The sequence below is a fragment of the Perognathus longimembris genome, chromosome 3 (assembly GCF_023159225.1).
Source record: "Perognathus longimembris pacificus isolate PPM17 chromosome 3, ASM2315922v1, whole genome shotgun sequence".
NCBI classification, from domain to species: Eukaryota; Metazoa; Chordata; class Mammalia; order Rodentia; family Heteromyidae; genus Perognathus; species Perognathus longimembris.
Genome location: NC_063163.1, coordinates 109,582,021 through 109,591,854, shown reverse-complemented (window position 1 = coordinate 109,591,854; position 9,834 = coordinate 109,582,021). Strand labels below are relative to the sequence as shown.

The following is a 9,834-nucleotide window of genomic DNA, read 5'->3' as shown; positions in this document are numbered from 1 at the left end:
GGACTGTTCTTCAGAACTCTCTGTGCCTTATAGCAGTGACAGCAAAGGATATGCCTTCCATAATACTAGATTTATGAATGAATTTTTTATATGAATGAATGAAAAGTGTTAGGATTTTCACCAAAATAAACTATGCAACCTGCAAATGATAGTATTTTCTAGTGGGAAATATTTATGTTAAAAGCATACTACTACACATTATATGCTTAACATGTGCCAGACAATGAATGACTACAATTCCTATGTTTTCAATATGTAATAATATAATTAAGATTCACCAAAAAATGGAATATCCTGGCTCAGAAGGAAGCAATTCAAATGCCAACTGTTCACATTCTGTGTTGAGAACATGTGCATTGAGCCTGTGCTTTTCAGACAGTAGCTATCTAAAACAAAAAAAGTACTAGATGATAACTAAAGGTACGACTTTACCAAATACTAACAGAGCTGCGGGAAGAAGCAGAGGGAACATTGGTTCTCTGGATCACACTTCTTAATGAGGGAAAAACTCTTAATTTTGTTAACTTTCAACATACTTCTTCACTCCTTTCTTAAATCCCCACTCATTTCTCTCTTCCCCTAAAAGTTTCAATTTCTGGAGAAGAGAACTTTCCAGTCTAAATCGCTGAAATCCCAGTGTCTCTTCATGAACACACATGTATGATGTGATTTCTCAACACGTGTACACACCCTGCTAGAAAGGAAGATCAAGCAAGCTTTTACTTTCATTTTTACCCGATGGTAAGGGAAGAAAGCCATGGCTGGTGAGTGTTCTACTGAAGCAAGACAGCTCTTGGGGGAACAAATAGGTCTGAGAGGGCCTGGTTTTTTTCTGAAAACTTTTGTTGGGCTGTGTGGATGTATAGGAGAACAGAACTGAGAGAAAAGCAAGACTGGTGAGGAGGGAAGGGGTTCAGAAGGTTCTTGAAGACATAGGCATTGCAAGGGAAGGAAATGAGGTTTTTCTGGCATCCTGCAATCATTTTGCCATCATAACTCTTCAATGTCTTTAAGTCTGACAGCAAGACAGAGCAGGCCAAAAACAAGATGAACACTTGAAACAGTGCTCCCCCCCACCCCCGCACGAAAATGTGTTATGGCTACTTCATTATTTCCTTAAATAAATGTGTGAGAGGAAACGGTGAGTTCTGATTTTCAGGCACTGACAGAGGTATGCACCCCCAGTCTTCAGGACTCTCGATGAGCAGATGTGAGTAAGATCAAAGGGAATATACAGCCTGTTAATAGAGTAAAAGAAAGGATTAGTAAAGTAAATGGGCAGCGACATTTTGCTCCTTTTGACTCTAAAAGGGTCCATTTCATTTCTATAATGAAAGAGGAAAATGAGGCTGTTTCCATGACTTGATCAATCTTTGTGCTCTAAACAGACAAGTTCCTGAAAGAGAAGAGGAAGCAGTTTATTCGGTCCGTAGGCACGGGTACAATAAATGGCTTGCTGGATGAGTTATTAGAGAAAAGAGTGCTGAACCAGGAAGAGATGGAGAAAGTCAAATTTGAAAATGCCACAGTTATGGACAAGGCGCGAGCGCTGGCTGACTCTGTCATTCGGAAAGGGCCTCAGGCATGCCAGATCTGTGTTGATTACATTTGTGAAGAAGACTGCCATCTTGCAGAGACACTGGGGTTCTCCTCAGGTAAGCTCCAACGACTTAGGATGAAGTCCACAACAGTCCATGTGTCTTTATTCCTAAGATCCATTATTTGAAATTAGATTAGCTGCAGATAGCCTCCATCCCCCCTTATCTCCCACTCCAGTGGCCTTGCTGCAGGTTCCCAGATGTCTCCCTTCTGTATCGTTCTGCCTCAGTGGCTTTTTCATCAGAGCTCTTTCCTATTCTGTGTAGGTGAGCATTTATTTCCTAAGAGCAGCCCTAACAATGTCTGACTCCATGCTCCAGTAGCACTCATTGTTATTATTCCTATCATTATTAATATATTTGTGGGTTTGTTACATTCAGAGCTCCCTAGGTGTGTACATGTTTTTCTGACATTGAGTGCTTTTTGTTTTTAAATAAATTTTCTCCAAAAATTTGCCTTCTGGCAACAATAAAATACACTTGAGTGATGTTAGAGCCCCAAAGAATAAGTGGAATATTATAACAAAATCAGAATTTCATTCATTTGGGTCCTCGCACTTGCTTTTGAGTAAGATTGCCCAATAGCACAGCACAGCATAGCACAGCACAGCACAGCAATCCCTGGAACTGGTCTCTGTTGTGCTTCTCCAAGCCACTGCAGAGGGAGAGGTTCTGCCAATGTGAGAAGCATTGCTCTGGGAATAAGAGAAGACCTTTACACGTGTCAAGTACACTGCAGGTGTTTTCTCTGTTTATGTGTAGCCAGGGTTTTTATTTATCTTCCACTACTTCCTTTTAATTTTATATTGTTCCTCATTTCCCTAAGTGAAAGACAATGAATACATAACAGGAAGAGTCAGAAATGACTGTAAAATGACCATACTTCCTTGTGAATTCTTGTTAATCTATAATTGCTGGATCATAGAGGGGCTTGCACAAACTCTTGTGACCATTCTAGAACCTAAGGTCTGCTTCTCTGGGGACCAGAAAGAAACTCCTCATTCAGGATTCTTACCATGAGCACCAGGTGTAATTTCCTCCAGCTGTCATTTCTACTCTACCACTACATTTTATGAATATTCTAACTCATGATTCAGGAATATCTCTGTGCCACAGGGATCTAACTAGTTCATAGGTATGTGATTATTAACATAAGGGAGAAATATATAGAAATATTTTTAGAATGTTGTAGGGAAAACATTATTGACTTTGCATAAATATCTGTGATTCTGAGTTGATAACGGTATTTTTATTTGTCTTCTATTATGGAAAGCTGATTAAAAGCATCTCAGCTTGAAAACTTTGGAGACCCCACCCTTTCAAGTATACAAACAGGTTTATCTAAGAACTTTATCTCCAGGTTGGAGCTCAGGTTTGCCGCACCTGATCTGGCCAAAGGGTTACCTCACTGTTTTCTGGTGAAAAGTATGTGCCTAAAGCACTGGCCCCTTGCTATCATCATTTTCCCTACCTCTAGAGTTAGTTCTGAGTTGATTGCAGCAGTGTTTAGCTCAAGAGCCATCTTTACATATGCCTATCAAGAAGATTGCTCATTCCACAGCTAATCGTACCTCCTTTCCATTGTGTCATAGTCCTGAGATCAAGGGAGTCACTTAGAAACACTTTGTCTTTAAGAGCTAAATAATCACCCAGGCTTTTATGCATAGGAGCTTTGTTTCCCAGCAACATTCAACCTGAACAGATTAACTATTAGTCAGGCCAGAGGGAGTAAAAGTTTATTGGGAAGTACACAATACGCAAGGATAAAGGTCTTGGAGATAAGTAATTTTTAATATGCTTTATCTTCTTTCAGGTCCACAAATTGGGATTTATGCCAATATGCAAGACTCCCCAGATTTTACCTCAGGTAACTGTGTTTTTAAATATTCATTGAATCCCCATCTTCCTAGTAATTAAATTTCATGGGGTAAACCTAGGCTGAGGGGGGCTATGAGTAATTTCCCATAGGTGGGAAGCTCCTCTTTTCTCTTAGTCTAGTCATCTTTAGCTGACCATGTCCTGTGTTGTCCTCACAGATTCACTATCCATATTTATTCTACAATATTCGGACCCTGCATCTTAATCCCCAAATGTCTACTTGAAGTAGTGCCTGAACATGTTCATTCACATTTCCCATAGACATCATGATCCAGACAGCCTCATGTCATTATGTATTTTGCAATACATGACCATTACATTAATTTCTTTAGGAAGTACATCACATGGTTGAGAGGAATTTAACTCCCATGCAAATAAAAGATTCAGGATTTTTTTTTTTTACATCAACCACTGAGAAAACGCTTTCTCCTATCTGCTGTGGAATCAATGTTTAGTGACACAAATCTATTTATTGTTCACCTTGGGTATAGTTTTCACGGTTGTACTTCATTCTAGATCATTTATTTGATCTCATCCCTTACAAGTGTGCACAGTACAAAGTAATCATGAAGGATAAGACAAAGGCTTATTTTCTAAAACATATCCCTGATGTCTACAATTGTGCCTGCTAAATAAGCACACAACTTTTTACAAATCATTTCAATGGAGCTAATTGAGACATTCTGAAATTTTATCCTATGCTTTAAATCTTTGGAATCAGATTTATCACTTAATCATTTTTAACATGCTGAGTATATTCTGGGTGTGTTTATCTATACTGTGTGTTTATCTAAAGTATTCAGTAAACTATTGATCTCTGTTGTATTCATGACCATGTTCTAGACCTGATTTCCTCCTCTGTGGCTTTACATATGAATGATGCCAAGTAGGACACCAAGTGGGATAACCAGGGATGCGATTACTCACACTGTTTCTTGTCTCTTTCAGATCCTCAGCAAGTGCACAGCAGCCAGACTATGCTCACACCCTGTGACCTAGGAGGGAGTCTCAAGCTTTGCTCGCTAGAAATGGCACAAAGGATGCAGAAAGCAAAAGGAGCTGAGGTGCTGTGTTCAGAACACAAGGATAGAGTGGGCTAAAGTTACTTTTGAGTCTCTCCTGAAGTACAGCAGCTCTGTGTCAGAGCAATTCTTTTAGATGTGGAAAATCAATGGCTGTTTCCCTTATGTAAAGGATCTTGCCTTGTACAATCCCAGGCTTATATAGAATGTTCAAAGTTTGGGCCAATTGTCTGAGTGAAAAATAATGGTAGTAATAACAAAATCATTGGCTGATATTGGATTCTACCTACTCATCAGACACATATTAAACATTTGGCATAATTCCAATGCCTTTAATCCTCCCAAAAATCCATCTCCTTTAGAGAACAGGAAACAAGAATTGTTAAAATTTTGTCCATAGTCAAGTACTTGAAGAGTGCAAGAGTTAATCTGAAAAGGCAGTAATCTTGACTTCAAATCTGTGTGTCCTTCAAAGTCTCACTTGCCAAAATTAAAGATAGAAGCTGAATTGCTATCTCATCTTTGGCAAACTCTATCCCCACTCCTCAATCCATTCATAGGATTCAGATTCTTTGGTAGGACTAGGGGAGGGGGAAGCTAAGCATCTAAAGTGAGTACTAAATTAACGTAAACTAGATTGGTCATTCAGTCTGCCTTCCCTACAGATTTATCCAATCATGAATAAGTTGACCCGCAAACGTCTTGCCCTCATTATCTGCAACATAGAGTTTGACAGTCTTCCCAAGAGGGCAGGAGCTGATGCTGATATCAAAGGTATGGAAACATTGCTTGAACAGCTGGGATACAGCGTCATCGTGAAAAGAAATCTCATGGCATCGGTAAGGGTTTCAAAACATAGAGACAATGATTATGTCCTTTATAGTCCTAGCTAACATGAGATTGAGTGTTCACAACACAAGAATACCTAACACTTTTTGCTCAAGGCTAGCACTCTGCCACTTGAACCACAGCGCCACTTCTGGCCGTTTTCTATATATGTAGTGCTGGGGAATTGAACCCAGGCTTCATGTATACGAGGCAAGCACTCTTGCCACTAGGCCATATTCCCAGCCCAAGAATACCTAACTCTTGAAGTTTATAATAAAAGTGTTTACTTAGAGCTTATCTGTTGTTCCATATCCCTTTCCAATGCCAAAGTCCCTTAGCAAGCTTCATATATCCTGCTGGGAAATGTTCCATGAACTTAGTAATGCTCCCTTCACTCAACTGGACTAACTTCCCATAAACTTCCTTTTGCACTTTTCAGAGAAGACTGAAATTTTCTTTCTTATTTCATTAATTTTTATGGAATAGTCAAATATTTCCTTAAGTGTCTTTTTGTGAAATTCTGAAGGTCTGATGATAAAATGAGTAGTATGGTTTCTTTTAGGAAATGATCACAGAGATGAAGGCATTCGCGAACCGCCTGGAGCACCAGACCTCTGACAGTACTTTCGTGGTGTTCATGTCTCATGGTATCCGGGAGGGGATCTGTGGGAGGAAATACCCTGACCAAGTATCGGATGTATTGAAAGTTGACACTATCTTCCAAATGTTGAACACTGCGAATTGCCCAAGTCTGAAGGACAAACCCAAGGTGATCATCATCCAGGCCTGCCGTGGAGGTGAGTGCTAATATCTTAGAACATAAGCCAATCAAACGCTCATGGAGTCATCTGTATACAACTTTTAGTTTTCAATGTCTTCATGTCTGTGATAAGTATCAAAGATTACCTGTTTTCATGACTCAATTAATTATAGCCTCCGTGAATTCTGTTTCTGGTTGGAGGACACTTGTTCTGTTTTTGAGACTGGAAAGATACCCTTTGCAATGTTAAGACTTAATGTGTCAGTGCTGTTAAGTGTTCATTTGAGTGTTAGGAGATAAAGAAATGCTGAAACAATGGCTCTTGAGATGTTTGTGTTTTTAAAAGGCAAGATATAAATTAATACATCCAGTGGAGGTTTCTAGAAGAAAAAAGTTCTCTTGGAAGTTAGGAGTAACAAATATCAAAATTCTGCATTTCTAGAGAACAAAGGGGTGGTATGGTTAAAAGATGCAGCAGAAGATGCTGGAGATCAGCTGTCCACAGACTCAGAAGATTTCGAAGACGATGGCATTAAGAGAGCCCACATAGAGAAGGATTTTATTGCTTTCTGCTCTTCAACACCAGGTAATAAGTTTCTTGTAGAACACCATTGTGGAGATTACTGGTAGAGACATTCACACTGAAATGCTACAGCATAGGTATCTGTGCTTTTTGGAAACCAATTCAAGGCTCTTGGGAACACATTTAATTCCTCTCATCCACAGAGGGGATGTACCTACATATTCACTAAATTAGTCATTAGGAAACTCCTCCATGGTGTAAAGAACAACAGAAAATTAATTAGAAGACTTTCCACAATGAAGTAAGTTAGAATCTGACTCCATGTAAGAAAGTGAAAAATCTTGGGATCTCCCAACAGCTCAGTTTTACCAGACATCCTTACTTACAAAAAATGAGGATGAGATGTGCTGGCAGAATGTCAGATGAAGTACATTGCAACATTACATTTAGGTGGGATTTTTTTTCTTTATTGTCAAAGTGTGATACAGAGGGGTTGCACACTCATATGAAAGGCAGTGAGTACATTTCTTGTTCTACTTGTTATCTCTTCCCTCATTTCCCCCCTCCCCCTCCCCTTCCCCTCTCCCAGCAAGAGTTGTGCAGTTGGTTTACACCAAATGGGTTCTGAGTGTTGCTTTTTGAATGGTTTGTCTTTTTTTTCTTTGTTCCTTGATTTTGGTATTCCCTCTCCCTTCCCCAGTTCTATTATTACCCATATCAGACAATATCCAGGGTACTCGGATGTAGTACAGTGGTAGTGATGATACAGCCATAGGAAGGGACTGCAAGAGAAACAAAACTAGACAAACCACTCAGTCAAACAGACAACTAGAAGGATGGTGGCATGTGTGGGCTGATAGATCTCAGTGACATTAAACATAAGTCATGATAAAAGTGAGATTATATTCTGACTTTCAATTTAGTACATTTTAAACTACTTCCAGGTGTTCAAACTTTCTAGACTTGGAACCTACACACACACACACACACGTATCATTATCTTTTAAGACCCTGCCACTCCTCTCTGTTATATTCTGTCTTTTCTACTAGCTTTCAAACTCCTTGGAATCAAAGAATATTGCCCTCTAATATTTGCTTTTTATGAAGCTTCCTTCTTCAGCTTCAGTTAAATATCCCCACTGAACTACATTCACTGAAAAAGGGTAGACATCATACATACAGAAGACAAACTCAATAACATACTACAGCTGGGATAACTAAGCTATCCCTGTGTTTCTAGGCACAAGCCAGTCATAAGTTTTGAAATATGCTTTGTTTACAGATAATATTTCTTGGAGACATCCAGTTAATGGCTCTCTTTTTATTATGAAACTCATTAAAACGATGCAAGAATTTGCCTGCTCTTGTGACTTGGAGGAAATTTTCCGAAAGGTAGGATTTTGAGTGTTTCTTTCCACTCCCACTGCCCCCGAGTTTTGTCTCTTCCAGCCAGATCTCAGCAGGCAGCCCCAGACTTGTCCAATAACATCATTCTTTCCTAAGGAATCTTGGTGGTTTGGGGTGAGTCAGCAAATCTAGAAGCCAGATCAAATCTATCACAAGCCATAACCTCTAGAAGACAGTTGCTTTAATTCCTATCCTGCCTTGTGGAGACAAATGAGTAATTGCGTCTATCTGTCACAGCTATCAGATCCAGTAAGATTTTAAAGCCTAAGTCATACGCTGAATAGATAGGCCTATTAGATGTGAAAAAAACTGTTTTGTAATTATTATTTTTCATTACATTAATTTCAGTTTTCACAGCTCAAGTCAAGATTCTCTACATTTTCCCTTCCCTTTTAGGTTCGATTTTCATTTGAGCTACCAAATAGTAAGGCACAGATGCCCACTACTGAAAGGGTGACTTTAACAAGATGCTTCTATCTCTTCCCAGGACACTGAGTAAGTCAGTTGTATCAGTGTCTGTGTGTAGGTGAATGTGTGGGAGGTCAGGTCTAGGCTACAAGGTTGGGGGAAAACTCTGAGATCCCATCCAGGTTTCTAGGGTGGTTTAATGAATGGGGAGGAAATGAAGAGCTGGCTTTTCTGTTCAATTCAGAGCACATAGCTATGCTAAAATTCTGAGGTGGATGGTCCTTTCTCAGTATTGGCTACTATAAATCAAAGGGTAGTCGTAAGATTATGAAAGCATGTTGAGGCACTATTTAAATGTTGTGATGGGCATCTCTCTTTTGTCTGAGTGTGTATGGCCCCAATGGAAGAGTAGTACTATAATTTCCCTATCTCTTAGCTAATGTTTTCTCTTAGTTTGTGCTATTTCCTTTTCCCACAGGAAGCCAGGAGTTCTGCCAGGAGTTTTGTATCTGTTTTGAAATCATTCCTTTCTCTTGGTAAAAACATCTGTCAATTTGTTTGTTGGAAATTAACATTTCTTTAAATGATGCAATAAATATGAAAAAAGATTAAATGTTATCCTGTGATGTTTATTTGTTTGTTGTCATGCTAGAAAAATAAAAGTTGGGACTTTGGTCAGGTAATAGATTTCTCAAAGTTTAGACATGAATCCTAAGAATGAATTTGCATCTAGTGCCATCTATTCTTTGTAGATATTGTTTACTGGTTTTCTGCTTTAATGACACATACATCAACTAGGTAAGTTTCACAATAAGTTCATGAGTTTCAAGAATGCAGAACTCAACATCAGAGACCTAGAGAAGATATGCATTGTCCCTAGATGTTTACAGTCCCATGGAAAAGTTGAAACTGTCACCACATATGAAACAACACATATGAAATGACACCTTGCAAATAAGCACTAGAATATAATATTCTTTTATGATGCAATGGACACGAGTTGGGGATTAATTATTCACTCATCTGTGTTATGCTTAGGAAAGAACTATATTTCCAACGGCAAGCATGTACTCTTTCTAATCCTAAAACTCCTAAGTCAAAATGAATTTCAGACCTTTGGAGAACCTTCAAAATCAATAGTCACCCATCTCTCAGCCCCCCTGCCCCCCCCCCCCCCCGCCGCTTTCTCCCATTTCCCCTTGATTCCTCCCTTTCACTTTCTGTTCCTTTCTGTTCTTGCACTTTCTGTTCCTCTGGACATATCTCTCTAGTACAATTATGCATTTAATGCATTTATTCTATTATAGCTTGAGCTGCTTCATGGTAATCTTTGTTTAAAGAATTTCAAAATGCAGAGGTAAACTATCATCCTCAATAAAAATCAAATGTTAGGACAGCTTTAGGCAATGA

General features: G+C 39.0%; 1 protein-coding gene across 1 annotated transcript; it reads left to right on the top strand.

Moving 5' to 3' along the window:
- Positions 1-635: 635 nt before the first annotated feature.
- Positions 636-9,037, top strand: LOC125349533 (caspase-1-like). Its single transcript, XM_048343754.1, has 10 exons — positions 636-764; positions 1,389-1,655; positions 3,412-3,465; positions 4,425-4,540; positions 5,164-5,337; positions 5,889-6,123; positions 6,529-6,672; positions 7,892-8,001; positions 8,413-8,511; positions 8,903-9,037. Exons 1-9 carry the CDS (start codon positions 758-760, stop codon positions 8,509-8,511), a joined length of 1,206 nt encoding a protein of 401 aa, XP_048199711.1. The 5' UTR covers positions 636-757; the 3' UTR covers positions 8,903-9,037.
- Positions 9,038-9,834: the final 797 nt, after the last annotated feature.

Excerpts from the sequence above, each read along its gene's own strand:
- LOC125349533 (XM_048343754.1), top strand. Across the intron at positions 6,124-6,528 it reads CATCCAGGCCTGCCGTGGAG|AGAACAAAGGGGTGGTATGG; the intron begins GTGAGTGCTAAT and ends CTGCATTTCTAG. Across the intron at positions 6,673-7,891 it reads TTTCTGCTCTTCAACACCAG|ATAATATTTCTTGGAGACAT; the intron begins GTAATAAGTTTC and ends CTTTGTTTACAG.